At 36.9% G+C, this 24506-nt stretch overlaps 3 protein-coding genes across 6 annotated transcripts in view; 1 reads left to right on the top strand and 2 right to left on the bottom strand.

Annotated features, from left to right (window-relative positions):
• Nucleotides 1–8443, top strand: part of IGFBP2 (insulin like growth factor binding protein 2) — a 75090-nt gene extending 66647 nt beyond the window's left edge. Inside the window, exons 3-5 of one of the 2 annotated variants that reach the window (XR_015696315.1) lie at nt 2871–3011; nt 3130–3235; nt 5824–5840. Coding sequence is in view for 1 of the 2 variants with exons in the window: in XM_014074053.2 (XP_013929528.2) it covers nt 2871–3011; nt 5824–5985 (303 nt within the window). In the remaining variant the exon portion in view is untranslated. Of the gene's footprint in view, nt 1–2870; nt 3012–3129; nt 3236–5823 lie in introns of both variants that reach the window. The other variant, XM_014074053.2, reaches the window with a different exon arrangement.
• Nucleotides 8444–15214: 6771 nt separating this feature from the next.
• Nucleotides 15215–18823, bottom strand: RPL37A (ribosomal protein L37a). Its single transcript, XM_014074052.2, has 4 exons — nt 18741–18823; nt 17057–17185; nt 15823–15905; nt 15215–15521 (listed from the first exon to the last, which is right to left on the bottom strand). The coding sequence occupies exons 1-4, from the start codon at nt 18741–18743 to the stop codon at nt 15458–15460; spliced, it is 279 nt and encodes a 92-aa protein (XP_013929527.1). The 5' UTR covers nt 18744–18823; the 3' UTR covers nt 15215–15457.
• A 1127-nt stretch (nt 18824–19950) lies between these two features.
• SMARCAL1 (SNF2 related chromatin remodeling annealing helicase 1) overlaps nt 19951–24506 on the bottom strand; it is a 35025-nt gene continuing 30469 nt past the window's right edge. For all 3 annotated transcript variants that reach the window (XM_087712465.1, XM_087712472.1, XM_087712456.1), the window contains exons 15-18: nt 23501–23683; nt 22368–22468; nt 21186–21285; nt 19951–20205 (exon numbers count right to left, since the gene is read on the bottom strand). In XM_087712465.1, coding sequence (XP_087568591.1) covers nt 20014–20205; nt 21186–21285; nt 22368–22468; nt 23501–23683 — 576 coding nt within the window. In that variant the 3' untranslated portion in view covers nt 19951–20013. The remainder of the gene's footprint in view (nt 20206–21185; nt 21286–22367; nt 22469–23500; nt 23684–24506) is intronic.

The raw sequence follows: 24506 nt of genomic DNA, 5'->3' as shown, positions 1-24506 counted from the left end.
ATTGGTAGTAACATATGATGATAACAATAGAATGAAGAAGTGCTGTTAAATTAGGTGGATAAAATGATAACTAGGTTATCGGTGAGGGTTTTGTTGTGCAATAGATAATATTTCACAGAATTTTATTGGGCAGGCAGAGAACCAGGTGATTTTAGTCTTTTGGAAAGCTGTAAAGATCTGGCTATTTTCTTAGGCATTGAGTCAACATGGGAATGAGCCCAGCCAATGTAGGGATGTTGTGGCAGTGTCATAGGAAGTGTGATGTTCCCTTGTGTGAAATTATTGTTTTATCTTTTCATTTTTGGTGGCTGTTGTTTTGAACCACCTACAATTATTGTCTGTAAGATAGGCTGCATATGTGTGTGTGTGTGTGTGTGTGTGTGTGTGTGTGTGTTTGTGTACGTACATATACATATACACACACATCTATACATATATATATATATCCAATAACTAAAGTAGATAAAAATAAAATATTTTCGTTCATTTATAGCCCACTTTTTATCTGTTTGCAAGTGTTCATTAACATCACTGTCACCATATCAAAAATAATCAGAGACTTCATAATAATTGTCACTGTGATCATCTCTTTTTTAATCAGATTAATTCTGTTTGTGAACAACAACATATTTTATTATATTATTCAGCTGGTAGCAATAGTTTTTCACGTAGGTGCATGTTAGTCTTTAAACAAGTTTAGGAAGCCGATCATTTCATTTAAATGGCAAAATGTGGACTGTAGAACTTTAGAATTCTACGCATCTACATAATGCCTACTGATTACTAAGATTTATTTTTTTTGCAGATGATGATGAATTAAGTGGATGCTAGCAAGTGTCTTAGATGGATGCTAATCCAGCAAGTTGCTTCTGTTTTTGATTTATCTATTTATTCCTTTACTGTTAAAGAGAACTTTAATATACACATGCTCTGAAAATTTAATATACTTCATAGCTCAGCAGAAATTCTATCAGAAACTACAGTAGGTCTTTCAATTTGCCTTAATTAAATAGGGGAGCAAGTTTTAAATTGGAAATTAGAGAAAACTGCCAGAGGAAAAGAGAAAATAATACTTAACAGATCAGAACAGAACATTCCTTTCTATAAATTTGAAGCATTTTGGCATGGCACAGGAAGATTTTGGCACACAGTTGTCAATCAGGAATACGGCTGGCGTGGTGTAGTGTGGTGTAAAGGAATTATTTCTAGTTGTAGGTTTTCTCATTCAGTCTTCAATCATTTCCCTCAGGTAAAATTGTTATCAGTTAGCTGTCCACCTCTTTTGGTTTTGCTATACTAGCAATGCATGAGGTTTTCCCCTCTCTTACTCTGTCCTTCATAGTGCCATATTTAGACTGGTCTAATTGGCTTCACTGTTTTCTAACTGGCCCAAATCCAGGCAGAGTCTGAGTAGCTGAAGACTATTCAGGAAGTTTCTTGGACAGAAACTGACAGGCTCTGAAATTGGTTTTCACAGTCTCTCGAAAGCTTTTGAAGCATCTATGTGTGTGGGGGTTAAAAACTTGGCATGTGGTTCTTTTATATTCTTGGAAACTCACGATGGATTGAAGAATGGGCACTGATAAAACAGGCAAGCTCTGATTATAATTTATTCACGTGATAGTGGTGGAGTCTTTGCTATATAAAAACCATCTCCTTGCTACCTAAAGATAAAAGAATCATGGCTAAGTATTTTCAAGTGATCATGGGGTTTTTAAATAGTTAGTTATTACTCAAATTTAACTATCCATCCATCTAACAAGTGAAACTCTGGGTGGAGAACAGAGATAAAAGCATAATACAATTCTCAAAATCTGCTTTTAAAAAAACCCCAAGTGAAAAACAACTATTTGTCTGAAATGGTAGGGACTTCTGATCAAGCAGGGGGTTAGACTAGAAGACCTCCAAGGTCCCTTCCAATTATGGAATAGAGGTATGCCTCTATGAAAATCTCAGTAGCAACATATTATGCACACCAGTGCCAGAACTCTGTTAACTCTGTTAACATCCTGGGTGATGCGTTTGGGTGGAAGAACTTGCTAGTTTTACTCTACTTCATCAAAGAAACCCAAGCCCACTCTGCCAGACTTGGTGGGATGGACAGAACCATCAAAGATAGGCAGTCCCACAAGTAATCTTGCCCCATGCCAGGTGAGTTTTTTAAAGTGACAGCCAGCACATTGAATTACACCCAGAAACCTACTGGGAGCAAGTGCACTTCCTGTGGTATATGTTATATCAGAGTGTCATGGCACGGTTGATCTTAACCACAGAGAAAGGCTACCAATGAAATACATCCCACAGGTCACTGTATTAAAGAAGCTTAAATTAAGTGTAAAGAGCTATGGTAATATACTTTTATGAAGTGGAGGCAGAGAGTGATCACATTTTAAAATTATATCTATATTGTTAGGTTCACATCTATAATGTTATGTTAAGCAAGCATCAACCCTATCTCCCCAGCAATCCATATGGATCCAATCATGATAGTGTTTCATAAGTATTTGAAACTTTGGCTTTATTCTCAGGTCTCGCAGTAGGATGGTTGCAAGTCCTAATCAGTACATGGATCGCATACTGTTCTCCTTTGAGAGGTGTTGGGTTGTTCTGGACGTTCATTATCTGTTCCTTTGGCTTTTGTAATTCATAACTTTTAATATATAAACTGCACAGAGTTGTTTAGAGTTGGGCAGCTTCTAAATTATAATAAAAAATTAAAAATAATAATATAAACCTTGACATAGCTATCTCAGAAGCCAAAAGCAATTATTGTCTCTTTCTTAAAAAAAAAAAAAAACAGAACTTGAACTTTGATATGCTCTGAGCTTTTCTGTTCTGTTTTCTCTTTCTGCATTGTTGGTTCATTGCAGACACCCTGCCAACAGGAATTGGACCAGGTATTGGAACGTATATCAACCATGCGCCTGCCAGATGAACGTGGCCCATTAGAGCATCTTTATTCCCTGAACATCCCAAATTGCGATAAGCAAGGCCTTTACAATCTCAAACAGGTAAAAAAAGTCTAAGCAGATTCATGTAAAACTGAGCACAAGACCATGCAATGATGTATTGTTCAGTTGTTATTTGTGTATTGATAAACAATTATTTTATATAATGAATATATTATAGACCACTGCCCTAGAGAAATAAAGGACGGAGTCCATGTCCACAAATAACCCAGTTTCTTGGCAGGATCATAGAGCCAGAAGCTTTTTCTCATTTCAAATATCCCCAGGTGAGCTCACATGCCATTTTCTAAAGATGCATAAAATAATCCATCCACTTTTTCCTTTCTAAAAGGCATTTTCTTTTCTTAGACCTCCTGCTAGTGTGAACATCAGTGTAGGGCGTGGTTGCTTTGATGTAACTTTCTTCATTGGAAGACAAAGGACATAACCCCAATGCCTTCAGGGGTCTAATTATCTTGGAAGGCCACACCCATGGCTCTGAACAATGTCCCTTCAATTGATTAGTGCCCTGAAGGAACTATTATGTGCTTCTTATATGAAATCAGATTACAGGCAGATACATGTGGAGTTGGGACGCTACTTGATACTGCAAAATAAAATAAGCTTTGCTACACAGTTTTAATCATATTTTGAGTTAGAAATACAGAAAAGTGCAGATTGTATAGGTAAGAAGAATTATGTAGCTGGCTGCTTTGCTCATTTGGTTCCCATTGGCTTTACATTTTCTATTGGGAAGTGTGATTAATACTGGCTCTAGATTGAAATATCTGCAGTCAAGCCACTAAGAGTAATTTGAACAAATCTTTGATTATTCATTACTCCAATCATTAAATCAGAATGGCAGAGGTGTACTTACAGTGTTCTGCTGATTGATCCAAGCAAAATTGCCCCCTTTTTGTATTATTGGCTTTGGAAGGCTGTAATATTTTTTTATTGATTAAGTGCTCATATAATTGTGCCATATTAGATTGTTCAAACCAATGCATGGCAGAGGATAAAAATAAAGAATACTGAAAAACACAGTAACTCTCATTAATTTATCGTATGAGGCCAAGGTTTATTGAATTGACTGAAATTATACTACATGTTAAGCCATAAAACTTAGTTTGCAAACAATAATGCTTGGTTGACATAATAAATTAAGCCATAGTCTGAGAATGGCTTGATGCACAATGTAAATTAAATGGCCGAGTTTAATGGACCTAAAAAAAACATTGTTCCCACCCACCCCTCTCCAAATATCTGCCTTCCTATTCTTATTCTTCATTTCTCAGTGCTCACTGGGGAATGGCTTTTATAGTTGCTTTGAATAAGCTTAAACTTTACCCATGATGAAATCTATTAAGTGTTGCAAAATCCTGTCAGAATTCACAGCTCTCATTGAAACCAAATCTACTACTCCAATTTTACTTCTTGCTGCAATACATAACATTCGTGTTTATGTGCTGTTCCTACAAATTTTAAATCAAATACAAGAAAGTATTCTCTAACTGATAGAATTAGAATTTCTTCAGTATCTCTTTCTTAATTACATGTTACATCCAACATCATAATAAAGTTTGCAGATGACACAACAACTGGAGGGGACGAATCAGCATACAGGAAAGAAGTCTAGAAAGTATCCACATGGTGCTCAAGAAACAACTTATAACTAAATACTAGTAAGACAAAGGAGATGGTGCTAGATTTCCGGAAGCACAGAGAGGAACCTGCTCCACTGTATATCGAGGGGGGCTGTGTGGAGAGGGTTTCCTCTTTTAAATTCTTGGGAGTGCTTATTAGTCAAGATGTCACCTGGAAAAACAACACGTCTATGGTAATTGGAAAGTCCCAACAGAGACTTCATTTCCTTAGAGTCCTGCAAAAAAATCAGGTGGAACAGCTGATGACCTCTTTCTATCAGTCCACCATAGAAAGTGTCCTCACATATTGTATTACAGTATGGTATGCTGGTTTAACAGCTGCGAACAGGTAGGCACTATAGAGAGTGATCAATTCGGCACAAGAAACCATTGGTTGCCCTCTGACACCACTGGATGACATCGCCAGATCTCGCTGCTTTAGCAGAGTAAGGAAGATACTCAGAGATGATTCACACCCTGGTCAGTGTCTCTTTGCACTTCTACCAGCAGGCAGAAGACTTCAAAGTATAGCCAGCCAAACAAACAGGTTTAAAAATAGTTTCTATCCTTGGGCTGTGAGAATTTTAAATATAACCACAATCACTACATGCACACACTAGCTTTTTTTCTTTTTCTTTCTTTTTTCATTTGTGTTATAATTTTGCACCAATGAGGTTAAAACCAATTTCATTGTATTTAAGTACAATGACAATAAAGAATATACTTATACTTATTGTGACATGTAATTTAAATATGAAGTATCTAAATTGTAAATCTGGCATGCTGGTGTTTTATTATTACATTATTAATCTCAGACAATATGACTGCAAGCAGTCACCTGATCCTCCAAATCTTGAAATAGATCAACTTTTTCCACCTTGATTTTCTAGTACAAGGGTCTCCAGCCTTGGCAACTTTAAGACTTGTGGACTTCAACTCCCAGAGTTCTTCAGCCAGCTTTTCTGGCTGAGGAATTCTGGGAGTTGAAGCCCACAAGTCTTAAAGTTGCCAAGGTTAGAGACCCCTGTACTAGTCTATAGAATTGGCTTTAAATATCCTAAGAAAGTGGAATGGTTTGAATAGTTTTCACTATTCAGCAGATACTGTGGTTGAATAATAAATCCAGGTGATTTTGGAAGACTGAGCAATCATTTGTCATGACTGTCAACTATAGAAGGGTCTATTTAGCCAACAGAATTATCAATTCTTCTGCTTCCCCTCTTTGTTTTTAGTGCAAAATGTCAGTGAATGGTCAGCGAGGAGAATGTTGGTGTGTTAATCCCAACACTGGGAAAACCATCTTGGGGTCGCCTACCATCCGTGGAGATCCTGAATGCCACCTCTTCTATACTGACCATGAAGACAGGGGGACACCAGCCTTTCAAGTGCAATAGTTGGACCCATTCCTACTCTCTGTCATGTGGCTTGGCCTATTCTCAGTGCTGGATTTTACATGGGTTTTAATGCATCTTGATTTTTTCCTTCATGTTGATGTTCCAGCAAATCCCCAGGGATTTTTTGGGGGTGGGGTGGGGGAAATCTGGGCTATACATTTGTCTCAGTTGCTTGCACCATTGGGAAAATACAATAAAGGTGGTGGATAGAAAAGTTTGGTATCTCAGGCGTTCTCTTATCCTGCTCCGAACTCTTCCCAAACTCTTCTAAATCACTTTTACTCTTGCCAGAAGGAGCAAAGGAAACAGGTCAGAACAAAGAGTTAAATTGACCTCTTCACCGACATGTGCTCCTGCTTTCACCAGGCTGGAGGAGATAATCCTTACCCTAATTCTTTCTCACCACCCAAGCCAAAGACCAAAGATTGTAAATACTACATTGTGCCTGCTACACAGAGCCCTGCAGTCTCTCCATGTTGGTCCCTTTGGATTACTAGGTGTGTTATAGCTAAAGGACTAAAGAGAATCTTTGCTTAGGGACCAATATTTCTTGGAAGGCATGGCCAGCCTCCCTGCTACCACCCCCCACTATTAAATGTTAAAACATCAACGTGTAGCCTTATTCACTGAGAATTCAATGCCAAGGATTATTATTCAGCATCCTGCTGCCTCTTAGATAAGACTTCATAACTCTTAAGAAGCAAAAACCCATTTAAAACCCATGAGTAGACCAATCATTCTCCCTACCCTAAATGATGTAGGTCCAAGATTAGCAGTGCCTGTGTCTCTGTAAGTAAACGACACTAAATATAGTGCTTTGTAAACCTTGAAAGTGGACAGATTATATGTATATGTTCATTGATATGCATACAAGCCTGTATGGAATAATCAGATCTGGGAGCTAGGAGCGATGTGGTGTTGAACTTTCAGTTCCCAGTAATGAATTAAGTTTCTCAGATAACCATTTCACCCTCTTGAGTTTAATTTTGCTTTTGGGGTGGATCATGGAAATGTTGAAAAAATGAGAAGCAGTTGCATGTATTATGTCTTCTTGTATTATATATGCCAATTTATATTTACTGAACAGTTACTATTAGTATAATTGTTTAAGACGGGAGGTTTTGTGCGTGTTCCTTTTTTTTAATGCCATATATATTGGAAGAGAAAAAAATGAAACATTTCCATCTTTTTTGTGTAAGAACACAGCAGAAAGATGACATTATAAAAATGTCTGGGCTTGTCTCTGGTCAGCTTGCCATTTCACTGCATCCTTTTCACACACAGAACTTTTGTTGTTCTATCACGGTTGATGCCTTGAAAGAATCTCCTTCCTTCTCTACTTGTGTCCCCCTCCCAAAACTGCAGCACTATAAATGGCAATTTATAGTTTGAGGCAACAGACACATTTCTTTTCCAGTTCCATAATCTCTGATGAAAATGAGGGGTGAAATTGTGAATTACTGAGAATGTCAGTATTCGGACCCGTAGGCCTGTACACACCTGCTTCAAGACCGGATATTAAAATAATATCAATGTTTCATGTTGCAAGACAGAGACTGGTACAGGAAATGAGTTGCAATTTAAATATTAACTTTGATATTTACATTTCAACTTATTATTAACATTAAATTTGAATTTAAACAAATATTTTTCCAGAGCAAATTATAGACAGTGGATTATTTCCAGTAGGAAAGCAGATATATGCTAAAGAATTAATATGTTTTTTGGTGACAAGAGATTCTGTGGAGAAAAAAAGGCAATGCCATAAGTGAATGTGATGGAGTAAATCTCAAATTGCACTGGAGAAGTTTTCCCAGCACGCACAGTACATAAGGAATAGAAGAGATAAAAGATGGCACGTTCTTATTCATTGCAGTGAATGAAAACCATTATTTTCCTGTCAGGCAAAATCTTGATTATTTGTGCTTTTTAAACATTTATGCTTAATATAATCCAAACCCAAATTCATCAAACAAATATTCTTCTCATTGGGAAGAAAAAATTTGTTCCTTTTTATTTACTTTCCACCTCCAATCTAGCAATTTAGCAACTAATATTGGTGCCTTTAAGAGGAATACCACTTACCCCTTAAGTTTATACTCTTAACTGTAGATACTTCTTCAGGAACAAACCTAGAACTATGGTGATAAAAAAAACTGAAAACACTTCATATTCTGGGAATATAAATCAACATTTCTATTTTGTTTTATTTTTCCTGCGAGAGGCATCCAGTTTTCATACTGCAACATTTAGTAATTAATAATAATTGGTGCTATCTATTTTCTATCAATACCCATCAAAGAAGAATTCAAATACTTTTCATGTAAATACTGCCTTTGGAAGCTGATGCTTACAATTTACTCCTGTTTAGAAATCAGAATGCTGTTTTCTTTATTTTGTTTGATTGCTAAACTGTAAGAAATTTGAAATAAATTAAATGGGATGCCAGAAAGAAAAACATGTTGTGGTGGTCTGGTTATTTGTAACATGCATACCTAAACGCAGCCATCCAAGTCATTTTCTACAGCCCACAATATTCTTCCTTCTCACATGTACACATTTGTCGCCAGTTACCAATGGTCCCTTAAAGCAGGGGTGAAATTCAGTGGGTTCTGACAGGTTCTGGAGAACCGGTAGCGGAAATTTTGAATAGTTCAGAGAACCAGCAAATACCACCTTTGGCTGGCCCCAGATTGGGGTGGGAATGGAGATTTTGCAATATCCTTCCCCCGGGAGTTGGGAGGGAATAGGGATTCTGCAGTATCCTTCCCCTGCCATGCCCATCAAGCCACGCCCACAGAACCAGTAGTAAAAAAATGGAATTTCACCACTGCCTTAAAGTACAAAGTAGTACACCTGGTTGTCCTTTTTGCACAGATAAAAGCCGCTGCATCACTTTATAGCAACTTCATCTATCTGCTGGCATCATCCCACAGCAATCAAGACCCTTCAAACAAGGTAACTTGGATTGAGCACCAAGCTCTCAAACACTCCTGAAACCCATTCAATTCTGACACATCTTCCACCACAAACAGCATTCTGAAAAATATAGTACAAAGGCATCTCTGCTGAGAAAGTATCCATTATTCCCTGGAATGCTGTGTATTCTTATTTAACAGATTTAAATCCTTCTTCCAGGACTGGCTGTAGACATTTTAGCACTCATATTAAGCCATATTCTTATACCCACTATGATTACTTCATATTTAACCCTCAAGTGAGCATACTGATGTGTAGGGTTCAGTTACCGTTTTTTGAGGTATAAATTTAATAAGCTAAGTCATGTGACTCGGTTCCTTCCTATCAGATCTTTGTCTTGCTTCAGTAATATTACCATCTTTCTTTTTTGTGACTTGCAACATCCAGTTAAGGATACTATTCCCTACCATAGAGTCAACTTTATGTGTGTTTTGGAAAAGCATAAAGAGTTATAAAGCAATAATGAAAGATGATTAGATTTTGTAGTCATGTATTTCACTAGTCTTTTAAAAGTTGGTGCCCCCTAAAATTTGGTGCCATAGGAAACAACCTAGGTTGCCTAGGCTCAGAAATGGTCCTGCCTGTGATAATCAAGAGGCTGCTGGTAGCTCACAATTACAATTTACAACAACAAAACATATTAAACACAAAACAATACCTGGAATTAGTCCCCAAAAGCCCTTCAGAAGATGTTTTTAGCTTTCTCCAGAAATCAGATAATATTGGAGACAAGCCTATAATGAGACAACACATCACCCAACAACAGGCACACAGAATTCTTCCATGCTTTGATTCCCACTTGCCAAAAATGGGGGATAATCACCCAATTCTACCTTTGACCAAAGTGTTTCGACTGACTAATAAAGAATGATTTTCCTATGAGCAACTCATTGCCAAGCAATTAATGGCTTCATGAGTTAAAACCAACAATTTAACTTTTACTCAGAACTTACCAATAAAAGAGAACATTTGTAGTTCAGGGTTGAACTGCGAGGTCCTTGGTGCAATCTGAGCTTAATTGTTTTCTTGCAAACATTTTATTATCAAACTAAGTAACATCATCAGTGCTAGTAGGGAGTGGGATTTGTTCTCATTTTATTTACTCACTTGTAAGCTAACTGGAAGTTCTTGATGGTCCTACAAAGGAGTAGGATATTTATATTGACCTAGATACTCATAAGTACTTGAGTAGGATATACTATAACACCAATTGAAGATTCCGGGCAACCTTTAATGACAATCTCATGTAGCATGTGTTGCAATAGTCCAATGAGGAGGGGAGATGCCCATTATATTGCAATCAGAGAAAGACATTCCTTGGAATTAAAGGAGGCTTCTTCTTTTTTTCCCTCACTTTTATTATTTTTATAAATAAGTCAAGGCAGCAAGCATATCTAATACTCCACCCTCCTTCTAGTTTCCCCACAACATCGACACTGTGAAATGAGTTGGGCTCTGAATAATTTTCCTTTATGTGTGCTTTATGTCGTCCCAAGTTCCCTGTTCAACTCAACTAAATTTCTTTGCTCAGAAAGCCATTTAGAAAGTGTGCAGTTACCATTTCTGAATTAAAGCATTTGTCAATCGATTAAATGTAGATATATGTGGTCAACCGCTATCCAGTTCCGATCTGGATTTCATATAGGATTCGTGAGTGGCAGAATAGGATTGATTTTTTTCAAAATATATAATGGTACCCATTGAGCTGCTCATTATTTATTATTATTATTATTATTATTATTATTATTATTATTATTGTTGTTGTTGTTGTTGTTAACACATTGGAAACGTTAGTAGCAATTCACAAAAAAGTTTCAGTCTTGCAGTTCCTGGGATAATTAACTAGTAATTGCTCAGGACTTGAGATCTTAGTGTTTGAGACCCCTAACTTAACTCTGGCAAAAGCAAATCACATTGGTCACAGGTATCAATTTCCATGTTCTGCTCATCAACAGATCACCCAGTCAGGTTTGATTCTATTTGGATGGTTTAGTCTTAGGATCTTTGAATCTTTTAATAAAGTATAAGTATGCCAATGAGGTGGCTGGATGGAGTCACTGAAACAGTAGGCGTGAACTTAAATGGACCCCAGAGGATGGTAGAGGACAGGAAGGCCTGGAGAAACATTGTCCATGGGGTCGCGATGAGTCAGACACAATTTCGCAACTAACAACATATTAATATTCTGCCAATCTAGCAGTTCCAAAGCATGTAAAAATGCAAGTAGAAAAATAGGAACCACCTTTGGTGGGAAGGTAACAGCGTTCCATGCGCCTTCAGCATTTAGTCATGCCGGACACATAACTACGGAGACATCTTTGGACAGCGGTGGCTCTTCGGCTTTGAAACGGAGATGAGCATCGCTCCCCAGAGTCGGGAATGACTAGCACATATGTGCAAGGGGAACCTTTACCTTTATGCTCTTATAAGAGATTTAAAACACTTCACTTTAAGAACCCATAATTGCATTTAAAATTGCACTATAATATGCAGAAAGATGAACATTTTTAGTCCATGTTAGGATTTTTTCAAACCTAATAAAGGGCAACCGCATTTTACTTTAAACAGTTATGTCTGCATACAAATAAAAGTTCTAGGCAAGCCATGCATGTCTTTTTGCATCTTTCCAAGAAAATTCCAGTTTCAGTGTTAGAATTATGCACTATATATCGTCGATGTTCATGCACCCAGATGCCCCACCTAAAAGCAGGGATAGAACCAGCTAGAGAGAAATGGATTTGGTAGAACTACAGCACCCCCATGAGGCCACATGCAAAACTGAAGCCTGTCACTGCAACTTGGCATTCCCTTGCATTTTTTCATGTACAATTTGATCATTATGAAAATGATAGAGTCCTCAACTACCCCCAGTGTGCATTACCTACAAAAAATCAAATGCCAGAAATAAAAACACATTAAACACACAATCCTAATATAATCACAACATAGTTCATCATCATAACCATCATAACACAGCCACTTCTGCCTAGTCCTGCCTCAGTCCCCAAATATATGCTTTAAAAGCACTTTTAAAGCACTATTTTTGAATTCCCAAATTAAAAGGGAGAGGATAATCTTTTCTATTCTCTCTGGTGGAAAGGCATGCCACTGGAGGGGAGCTGCGGAAGAAAATAGCTCCTTTCCATTGTACCTCACAAGCGAGTGGTTCATAGCAAGCACCCTCCACAGGTATTTTTTGGCTGGGCAAATGGTTGGCTGGTGTTGAGCTCCTGGCCATAACCTCACCTTTCATTCATGTATGTAATTAGTGTTTCCTACATAATATATAGGGTTTTTTTTTCTGTAGCAATAGCACTTAAGACTTTTATACCATTTCATAGAGCTTTACAGCATTCTTTAAGCAGTTTATGGCTTTCAAAGTCAGCATATTGCCCCCAACAATCTGGATCCTCATTTTGTCAACCTCAGAAGGATGGAAGGCTGAATCTATTCCTAACATTTTAATATTTTTTTATAAGAAAGACTAGCATATTGTCAGAATTTATTCCAGTCTTTTAAAAGTGAAGGAAGTAATTAGCACTCATTCTCTTGCAGGCCAGGTAAATGTATTTCTTCAGAGGAGCATGAACTGGATGATTTCAGATAGCAGATAGTATCTGGCCTATGGGTTGCTAACCAATAGTAGATCAATAGCTATAGCTACTATACACAACGGTAGGCTTAAAACATATTTTCTTAACAGCATTTTCTCATTAAACATCAGAAATGAGTAAGCCTTAAATCCTGAAACTATCTACTATGGTGGAAACAGATGCCTTCTATCAGGGACACCCAAAGTTGCTTTTTCAAGATGCAATTGTATATCCTGTTTTTTCTTTTAAGACATTTCGCTTCCCATCCAAGAACCTTCTTTAGCTCAGAGCTGAAGAAACTCTTGGATCATTATCAGATATAAAGATATTTGAATGAAGAAGGGGGACTTAAAACAAAAGAAAAAATGGGTGATCAAGGGATTTATATAACATGGTATTCTCATGTGCAGATAGTCTAAATATGAGAAAGATTCTAAATTACAGGGTTTTACAAAGAATTAACGGAGTTAGATAAAATCTTAACAGGAACAGAAGAAAGGTTAATAAAGAAACTGTATTGGGCATAAAATTGGAAGAGGAACAAGTAAAATGTTGGAAATGCCACCAAATACCTGGATCTTACTATCATGTGGTAAACATGTGGGGAGACAAAGAAGTATTGGACAAAAATTAAGACATGGTTGGAAGAGATGATACAACAATGTATTGAACTGAAGCCAGAAACATTTCTGCTAGGAATTTTACCTGAAATTTATAATAAAGAGATAGTATATTTAATCATTCGTGTATTAACCGCAGCTAGAATTGCATTTGCACAACATTGGAAAAGTGTAGATTCCTATTGATGAGAAGGTGATAAGGAAAATATTAGAATATGTAGAAATGATCAATTAAAATTAGCAATTAAGGAGAAATAGCAATTTGAATATTATATGATTTGGGAAGTATTTTACTAATGGTTGGAGAATAAAGGAGTTTGGAAATGAAGAAGGCTAAAAAAGTAGTAGACAATATATTTAATGAGAAATATAAATAAGATGAAAACTGTTGTGTGCGATGAGAATGTTTAATGTTAATATATCATTACTAGAAGATATTAAGAAAAATGGAGTTTTATGTTTAAATGCTTAATATAACTAAACGTAGGGAACTGTTAATATGAATGTGAAACATGTGGCAAATGAGGAATGATGTTGCAGATGTTTGTACCCAGATGACACACTGCATAAGGAAAGATGGAATATTTATTTTTGTAACCGAAAAATAACTCTTTAGGAAAAAAAACAACTTCTTGGATGAGAAGTGAAGCATCTTCAAAGAAAAAACAGGAAGTCCAGTTGCCTCTTGAAAAAGCACCTTTGAGACCATCATGACCTGGATGACTGAGAATCTCCAGACATCTACCAGGGAGAGTATCTAACACTTACAATCATACTTAACAGTTTAAAAGTTGAGCAAAACTGGAGTATGCCTTGATCTTAGAACTGAACTAACCATATTTGAAGACCTTCAGTAGCCAGGGTGTTTTAAGGTCAGGTTTTCCTAAGGATACAGAAAGCATAATGAATTTCTTCCTGGCCCTTTTACCAGCAGCAGCCACGGAAAGGGTTTGCATTTTTTTCCTGAGTAACAAATTTCTGATCTCTTTATATTGAATCTGTAGTACAGGAGTGTCAAACTGGCAGTCCACGAGCTGGATACATCACTAGCAGGCCCACCCACCCTAGCTCCACAAAGGGGGAAAACGCTACGAATCATGTGACAGCAATAACACCTCAAGTTTGACACACGTGCACTGTTTGAAATTATCACAGCTCTGAAAGAGTACTTACTGGGTCCTCATGGTTGCAGCTGTTGCATCTGGTCACGTGATTGCAATTCAGGCAATTGGCAATAGGTTTGCAATTACAACAGTTGCATCCCAGTCACATCACCTTTTGTAACCTTTACTGCTGGCTAGCAAGCAGAATGAATGGGGAAGCCAGCAGGCAATTGGAAATGTTTATCATGTAACTATGGGACGCTACAACTGCATGATTTGCATAATGGCAATTAGTAGTGCCAGAATTCCCATTATAAGCCAGTAGAGTCCTGCAACATTGCACCTTATGACTGTTGCTTAGTGTCAAAGTTCCCAGCCCAAATTATCACCAAAGAGAATTACCCATAGTTCCTGTGTTTCCTCAAAAATAAGACTGGGTTTTGCTCAGACATTAGAGCTTATCTTCCAATAAGGTCTTATTTTGGGAAAAATATGGCACTAAATGTGTCTATCTGGCTGATCTTAACTGGGGCTTATTTTTTGGATAAGGCTTATATTACAAGCACCCTGAAAAATAATGCTAGGGATTATTTTCCAGTTGGGTCTTATTTTTGGAGAAACAGTTTATGTGTGTGCACCAAGAAACACAGTGAGATGCATATTGTGTGCTTCAGCTCACGTAATCAGGATGCAGAGATCTGAAGCAGTCAACAGTGTGCGCAAAGCGAACTGGCAGCAGTGCCGGCAGCAACCTACTTGTCGTAAATGTGAAAAATGCTCTTAAGTCCTGAATTTCAGTGCCGTTGCAACTTCAAATGGTCGCTGAATATCTGAATTCTGCAGATATTTCCAAAGCTGTATCAATATTTTACATTGTTTTTGAAAAATTACTTCTAAGGATTTACAAATAAAATGGAAGGATGAGTATAAAACATTGATTTCAACATAATAGTTTAATTCAGTATGATGTCAGTCCTTAAAGTTTTAATTCTGCATTTTTATTACTATGGCATCATTTATGTGCTGACTTTCTATTTTTGTATAAATGGATCTGGAATGACGAGGAAAAATGTGTTTACTCTAGACTTGCAGAAAGACATTACTGACAAATTTCATACAGACGTGTTTAATTGGCAGATAGTGAGATAAAAGATAGCATTCAAACAAGAATATATTTCTACTGGTCTTTTAGCTCCTTCAGTCTTCTAATGGCAGATTTCACTGTCACTGCTGAAGTGGTGCTGGAAGAAACAGAAGTATTGTTATTAGAGTCAGGAGTTTGGCCACAATTACCTCAAATACTATTACTCATCCCTGAAAGGGGTAAGAGGACTAACCCAACTACAAATAAAATAATTCAAAGTTTATACTTCTACCATGGCCCAATACTCTACATCAGGTCATTTCAATTCCAATCACCAAAGAAAAATCTATTAATTGCATTTATATGCAATTGCATCAGTCTATACAACACACCCCACCATAAATAAAAATGGAACATTCACTCAAAACTTAAGTCTAAACATTGTGCTGTTCTCTTACTTGTAGGTCCAAGCTCCACCAGCCACTGTTTTCATACATGAGCCACAATGCCAAATACCCACGGCTTTCCTCTTCATTTTGGTCTGTAAGAAAAATATTTTCCCATTTGGGTAAGTATTCAAACTACACACAGAAGCACACGTTATATGCTGTAACACATTCCGGGGTGCAGCAAGCAAGTCATAGGGGTCACATAATGCCCACTGATGCCTTGGGGGCAAAGGAGTTATCAGGATTACTACTCCCCTCTTTTAGCAACTATTTTTGAAGCTCTCCTGAAGAACTGCTCCAATAAGGAACACTACAATGCCTTATTTTTAAAAGAGTAATATGGATCAGTTTTATTATTTAAGAAGCAGAAAGGATTTTGCTAGCTCCACTTTGAAGAATGTAAAATTTCCTCAAGCAGATAGCCAATGTAAAAATTCCAAGCACAGTAAATGGTATGGTTAGACAGGCTAGTTCATATAAGGGTCAGTAATTAAAAATTAATTCTAGGTTTGACAGTAAATTAGTCCTAAAAGTCTCGCTTTTTTGCATGGGTTATTTTTCAGCACATCTGCAGCAATAAAAATAGCCCCAATTATATAATGTCTCATCTCTTTAAAGCAAAATTTTTCTGGGTTTTTTTTTTCATAACACCCAAGCAGAATTTATTAATTCTGAAGCTTCAAAACATTTGGAAAATCAATTATTATCAGTGATATTTAACCTAAACAATAGTAAAAAGTATTGTATACTTAATAATATGACAGCACTCTACTAAGATTTTATAGAAGTATTCTGTATGCTTAGCAGAACACTGAAGCAAAACATTTTTCCAGATCCCTTTTCCATGGGAATTTTAATTACCCAATTACCAAGACAGTTCTTAATAAACCACAGTCCCAATACATATGGGAAGAACCAAACAGGAAAGAATGGATTAGGTTCAATGTCCAACTCAACTGAAATCCCCATATAAAACATAAAGTTTCACACAGAAATGGCCTTATTATTACATTCTGGAGGATTCAGAGCATGTTCAAACACCTCAGAGAATTAAAAGAAGTAAAAGAATTTCCAAAACTGAGGCACATTAGCGTTGAGGCATTAAAAAAAATCAGCTCTTAAATTTCATTAATTTATATCTAAAGTAAGTCTCTCGGGAATAACTGACTCTTTAAAACTGAAAAGACATGGACAGACTCTAATTAAAAACAATATTTTCATACATTTGCTGCTATAGTCTTACCTTTCCACAGAAGGAACATGTATACTTAGCGTGTTGGCTAATTTCAATTTTCTTCACCATCTTCCTGAGGGACGCTCCATATCGGGTACCATATTTACCTACAATCCCAACCTTCTTAGTACGCTTGGCCTGTTACAGCAGAGCAACAAAAGTGTCACATTTTTCATTTCTATTACTATCATCTGTTCTCATCAAGATAAGTACATAGAATGATATTGTGTATTATTACAAGTATAGACTGTAGAAAGAGCCAAGGTCTTCACTTGATTTTTTAATTTCATAATATAACTTTAGATATATTTGCATGCCACATTGAATTACAACTTACTATCATTAAGTGCTGTACCTTATGATTCTTGACAAATGTATCTTAGTTTTTATGTACACTGAGAGCATATGCACCAAAGACAAATTCCTTGTGTCCAAACACACTTCGCCAATAAAGTATTGTATTTGTATTTCTATTCTTTATCTAATCTGTTTGAACCATAGCTTATCTATGTGTAAATCCTTTACAAGCCAACATTTTCAACTTAATACAGCAGAGTTGAGAGGGAAAAAATGAGGCTTAAAAATGCAATTTTAAGCCTTAATAAGTGGAATACAAATGAAATCAATTTTAAAGAAGACCAACAATTACCAAGCTAAGCACATTTAAATACTGGGGAAGATAACATGCCCTATCAGCCTAACTCTGTATTTGCTTACTTCCATCTCGATGATAAATATAATTTTCATTCAAATCAATATAACATACCAATCACAATACTTCACCCAAACAACCAAGTGGCACAACTAACAGGATAACTTTTGTTGACTAAAGATGACAAGTGCATAATAGTAGTAACGTATTACTCATTATATAATTTTATTGCACATTAATTATTTCATAATTAACAGAATATTCATACTTGCTGCCTTGTTATCCAAAATATACTGAATATTGTATGTCAGCTCAAGTACGGTATTATCGCTAACTCCAGGCCTCAATATAAATTGCCTCTGAGAGAGATCAGTCACTATCCAAATAAGGCTGACAGTATCATGCCAAAGCGCTCCGAGTATTACAGATTTTTTTTTCTCCCTACAGAAACTTAAAAAAAAAAAGATTTAAAACTTGATGGAAAATTATCAAGAAAAAAACGGGGAGAGCGGAGAAGAACAGAATGGCTGGCTAGTAAAGCGCTTACCCTATACGTGAAATTGTAAAGTTTCAGCCACAAATAATCAATCTTTTTTTTTAAAAAAAGTGTAAGCGGCTGCAATGCAAGTATCGGCTGCCTCCTGCAACAAGAACGCCTTTGTAAACAAAAATCATTTAATCAACAAGATTTATAGAGTTTAATTGGACGCGAAGGAAGAAAATAATTACTCCAAATTAGGCGCTTTCCATTCATGTTTTGCAGAAAGGAGCGAGCAAGGGCGAAAGTCTTAGCATCCACCGTCGTCCTTAATAGAGACTCCCGCATTCGTACTCCTAAAGCGATTCTTACCGAAGCCGGGTCTACCCGGCAGCCTCTGGCGAGTCCGCCTTAGGATCATCCCTAAATATTCCCAATATCCTTAGATATCGTTTCCCCAGATATTTCATCCCACATATTTCCAGTCGCCGGCCCCGCAAACGCGAGTAACAGGAAAGATGGCAGCAGATGAAAACGAAATAACAAACTGCAACCCCACTCACCATCTTGCTCCTCCAACAGGGTCGCGGAGAGAAAGAAGGAAATGCCCTTTGCGCATGCACCGTCTCCAAAGAGAGACCGGAAGAAAAAGCCCGCACACGTGGCCAACAATAGAGTTGGCTTTTCCTTAGCGCTCCATTTATCCTTTGGTCGGACTACGTCGGCGGACCAACTCCACCCGCCACTCAATACTTCCAAAAATTACCATCCCGTGTTTTCGATATTTTTTTTGCCACCCCGCAATGCCTCCTTTTGCTGCTCTTGCAAATGCAATAAAAATACCTTTGAAAATTACGGGTGAAATGGGATTTTTGTTAAAAAATGATAGAACACCATATTTATTTATATACAATATTTTACTATAGAAAAAATTGCTAGGATTGTGCATAACACTTGTTTGTGGAGAAGATGGATGTCATACCGATTTCCACTTGCAAAATATTTTATTCATATTGAGCCTCTGGTGTATCCTGAGGAAAAAAATATTGCTTTAAAGGAAATATTTGGATAGACAATACAGGAACTTTTGGAACTCTTATGATTAGAGCTTTGTCTTTCAATAGTTGATAAGATTAGAATTTCAATCTGCAAACGCTGTTACCTGAAACTTAAGTTCAAACAGTTCCCTGAAACTCAGTATGCAGAGCTTTGAACTACAAATGACTGAGTAAAATAGAGATTTGTTTTATTATAGAGAAATAAGGATATGTCATTCTTTACACAAAATTCAATAATGAATTTAAACATAGTTTATTTGAACAACCAAATAATTTACTGATGGCACTGATTTTTTTCTCTTTAAATAACACTTTAATAAAAATAAGTATATATATATATACATACATACATACACACACACACACACACACACACACACACACACACACACATATATATATATACATACATACATACATACACACACACATACACACATACACACACACACACACACACACATATATATAGTGTCACAACCCCTGGTAAGCCCCAATTATGGGAGGAAGCTAACTGCTTCCATCATCTGTCAATCGGCTCGTCACAAGAGTCCATCACGACAGAAACCCAATATTTGTACTGTTGCCTTTGTTATATTTGTGTTTTATTTGTGCTGATAAATAAATAAAGGGAGACTAGTATAGATCTATTTCAAGCTATTTAACGCTCTCTCTCTCTCTCTCATATATATATATATATATATATATGCTTATTTTTATTAAAGTGTTATTTAAAGAGAAAAAAAATCAGTGCCATATATATTTGTATCCATGGAAATTATTGAGTACGCTTTTTTTTGCATGGACTTGCTGAGAAAAAATGTCCTGCTTTATTGTTCAATGGGTTTTCCTGCCCAGAATCTTCACATGTCTCCACTATCTCCCCAAGCAAGGCTTCATCCATGTCATCTATATCCTCTGAGAAAGTCCTCTGGAAAAGGTCCAGCATGGTCTGCTGCTTGGTGTCCTCCTATGGAATTAAAGAGAAAGCCTTTGTCAAACTCTTGTTGACTTGTTTCTTTATAACAAAACAGCTCTGATCATCAATAACGCAAGTTCACAAAATTAATGCAGGAAATGCATAGAGATTCAAAAAGCCTCAAGATATTAGAAAGAGAACTGAATCATGCTTATTTCTCCCTGCCATCTGAAACAAAATAAGAGAGGCACGGGAAACTGAGGGTCAAATTCATAGTAACAAAGTTTGTCAAAAAAAGCACTGCAGCCAGTGGATGCCTTCCTTTGATCCAAACATGGGCCTTTTTCCCCAAAATAATGCTAATGGTACAGATAATCCTCGATTTAAGACTGGTCTCTTGGTGACTCATTTAAAGTTATGCCTGACCCAAATAGGGACTTGTGGTGCAGATTCGAAGTTCCAAAGGTGAGGGTCCCTTATGTGACCAAACTTAAGCATTTGACAACATAGCCACATTTATGGCTGTTTGCAGCATCTTATGGTTGTGTGAACCTCATTTTACAATAGTTTTGCCAAATATTGGCACCTAATCCCAGTTTTCAAAGTGCCAATCTTAGGCTCAGTAAATGGTTAGTGTCTGTAAGCAGGCTTTACTTCAAAATCGTTCCACATCATTTTGGTCACATCAGAAATGTTTACTGTTATTATTTTAATTACAGCCCCCACATATCTCTGTTCTTTCTCCCATAAATTGATTTTGCTTCTCTAAAGCAAGAAGAGGGAACCAGTTGCCTTCTGGATTTATCCATCAATCATAGCCAGTTCAGGCAAGGGTGAAGGATTCTGGGAGAGCCTTGGGTTCCCCAATCCTGCTCTAAAGGATTGTCATTAATGTCTAAATGTCTTAAATACATTTGTATGTATTATAATCTTCATTTTCTTTCTTCTTTGCTACTCAAGGTATCAATATGTTTCAAGAAGAACTACCTTGCATTAAATTATGAAACATTGTTTGCCATACAATAATTTACCTTGCAGATATAGTAATTTGTGGTTTCCGCTGTTTCTGAGAACTTGGCTTCTGATAAACCAGCTTCACCCAACACCCTGATCTTCTTTTCAATCAGTGGCCTATGTAAAATACAATAACTTCAGTTATCAAAACATACTAAGGGACAGTCCTTCGGTACTGTTTGCATACTAAAAAAGGCGGTTATAATTAAGCTAAAACATCTAGTTACTATTATAATCATGCAGGTCAGGAAAAGAATTAAAATTATTTGTAATGAAACAATAGATGCCATGCATTAAATGTGTTCAATTTTTCTTGTAGAGGATTGAGTAATACAATCATTAGTACTGGATTGGGACCAGATGTATTATAATATCCTCACTCAGCCATAAAACCTGTTGGCCGATTTGAGGCAATCGCTGGACTTCAACTTATACTATCTCACACAGTTGCTTTGAAGATAATATTGGATGGGGATTCCATATATGTGCCTTAAGTTCCTGAAGCAAAAGTAGCACATAAATGCAACTCACAACTCTGAAATTTACAGCATATGAATTGCTGAAGAACATAAGGTAATTGTTGAGAAGTGTCCAGAGTTGCTTAAGATGTACAACCATATAAATCTTTTAAATAAATAAATAAAAGTTACAAAGCATTTTTGGTCAAGAAATAACTTAAGTCACAAAACATTTTTGGCTAAGAATAGGTCTTCTCTATTCAAAGTGTTGCAGAGTTAGAATACAGCATAATAACTCAAGGTGGTGAACATACCTAATACTCTTTCCTCTTATTTTGCCTATCACAAACCTGTGAGGTGGACTGAGCTGATAAAGAGTGAGTGGTCCAAATTCACGCAACCGGCTTTCATGCCTAAGGTGGGACTAGATCTCATGATTTCCCAGTTTCTAGCCTGGTGCCTTATCAACTAGATCACCTGGCTCTTAGTAACCAAATTAAAGCAATTTCAATTTCCGCAATAAAATTCTGCAATTACATGTTTCTAGAATCAAGTACTTTATCATTATCTGTCATACTGATGAGTTTAGAGACAGCAAGAGGAAGATCAGGAAACAGTGCTGATGTGCCATTTTATTACAATAGAAGTACAAATAACTCGACTCCTAATGAAGTACCCTTTATTTTCTCAGGATCATAAGTTATAATCTATAGCGGCATAAAAACACTTTATTCTTCCTACCATAAGTAATCATCTGCTGTTCCCTTTGCTACCAAATAATGGATATCCACAGAACTAGTCTGTCCAATTCGGTGTGCCCGATCTTCTGCTTGCATCAAAACCTATATTTAAAAGTAGAATATATAAATTAGAAAAAATAAAAACAAAGGGATCAGCTCTGATCAATGAACCAATAAACAATACTCCAATAAATAATAAACAATTAACCAGTGATATAATGTATTTGACATAATGTGATAGTACTTCCATTCCAAGTGGGTGACAAAGATGTATTTAAAAATAAGAGAACTGGTGGATGAAATTTCTAATGTACCCATTTTAGGGACACGATTTGGACAGTATGTGGCTGTTCTTATAATAATATTTAAATAGATTAGTTGATTATTTGGTGTATTCCCATTTATATTAGAAAAATGATTAATTAACCTTCTTCAGACATTGCAAAATTGATATTTTACATGCAAGAAAGAAAAGCAGAAACAAATACACTAATCTTATTCTCCTCCCTCTTTCTTCCATATGCAAAGAACCTCTATCAGTGAAGACTAACATGATAATTTCCATCATATTTTTTATCATTTAAGTCACAGGGGGAGACTCTAAGTAAGTTTTTGCTCTTCTCTGTGCTGAGGGAAGCAGACTTAGCATGCTTACCATTATTTCCAATGGATTTTTTAAATAGTAGAAAAGCAAACTGGTTTTAACTCTTTTTGACAAAAGAGCACTAACATAAAATCAATCAAAGAGAGCGGGATGAAAGAATCCTACACACAATACTTGCCTCTAGGCAATGCTTTTCCCCCTAGGTTTCATCATCGACCATAGCTACGAAGCAATGCTGCTAGAAGGCTAAGGTCAGCATAAAAGAATTGGAACTACTAGTTTATGTAGAAAATTATGTGGAGCAAAATTACTTCTTCCTTGCCAAATTCTTCCTTCTCTGTGTGAAATCCAATTCCCTCTACTTTAAACAGAATGATATTGTTTTAATTTTGAGCTGTTTTATCTTGTGTTTTTTTAAATGTTAGCTGTACACAGTCATGTATACGAGATGGGTGACAATGTAAATTTATTGGATGGGTGGATGGAAAAACTTATTTTAGCAGAAGCAGTATTGGGCAAAATCTTCTTACCCCAGGGTTCCAGAACAATTCAGTAAATACAACCAAGTCAGCAGAGGAGAGGGTAAGCCCCATATTAGCAGCAGTCAAGGAGAGGATGGCCACTGACAGCTTCTCAGAGAACTGGAATTCTTGACTGAGGGACTGACGTTCAGCTGAGGGAGTGGAACCATCAATACGAATGAAGCCTACATTCTGAAAAAGATGGTGAACATACAATGAGTAATTTATCACCAGGGTTTGTTTTTTTCTTAGTTCCTGTTCCAAAATGGAAAGGTTTTCTCTCACTATGGCAAGCTGAGTTTTCTAGAACCAAGAGATTCCAAGTCACATTGCTCCACTCGGACTTAGATAAATTCCATTTGTGTCTCAAGTTGTCTAGAAATAAGGAAACAGAGTTTCTAGATGGCCCCTTAAGTCAAATATTAGGCAAAATCTGTATATTCTCAGTTTCAGTTATTACATCACCTAGCCATCAAAATAACTACAAGCTATTGGACTCAGTTTCATCAGTAGAATTAAAATGTGAAGAATTCATGTGCAAAGTAGATTATTTTAGACTAGTAAGTCCATCTTCCTGCTTACGCAGGAATCCAAATTAAAACATTCCTGGCAAATATCTATCCAGCCTTTACTTGAAAATATCCAGCAAAGGGCAGCTCACCAGAGAAGCTTTAGTATAGGATCCTCTGTTTTCCTTATATTCAATTACAATCTGCCTCACAGGTTTGTTGTGGGGATAAAGCAGGGGTGGGTTTCTCGCCCCGTTCCAACCGTTTCGGTTCGAACGGGGCCGGCGGCGTCCTTGTGCACGCGTGCAGTGCACGCATGCGTACTAGCGTCTGTGCGATGCTCCAGCTGCTCCTGGAGGATCGCACAGGCGCTGTATGCGTCCTGCGCATGCGTGGAAGCGCAGAACTCGTCAAAACCGGGTAAGGAATGCGGGCGGGCAGGTGAGCCCTTCACCGTTCCCGGAAGTTACTTACTTCCGGGTTCGCCGACCAACCGGTTCACGGGG

This window comes from Thamnophis sirtalis, unplaced genomic scaffold (genome assembly GCF_051295495.1).
Source record: "Thamnophis sirtalis isolate CommonGarterSnake01/CBP01778 unplaced genomic scaffold, rThaSir2_p1.2 scaffold_1, whole genome shotgun sequence".
In the NCBI taxonomy this organism is placed as follows: domain Eukaryota; kingdom Metazoa; phylum Chordata; class Lepidosauria; order Squamata; family Natricidae; genus Thamnophis; species Thamnophis sirtalis.
This window is presented reverse-complemented; position numbering and strand designations above follow the sequence as displayed.

What these genes read in the sequence shown, in the direction of transcription:
- RPL37A (XM_014074052.2), bottom strand. An exon ending in CATGTTCCTTCTGTGGAAAG is followed by an intron (nt 15,906 to 17,056) that starts GTAAGACTATAG and finishes TTTTTCTTACAG; the next exon opens with ACCAAAATGAAGAGGAAAGC. An exon ending in GGTGGAGCTTGGACCTACAA is followed by an intron (nt 15,522 to 15,822) that starts GTAAGAGAACAG and finishes TGTTTCTTCCAG; the next exon opens with CACCACTTCAGCAGTGACAG.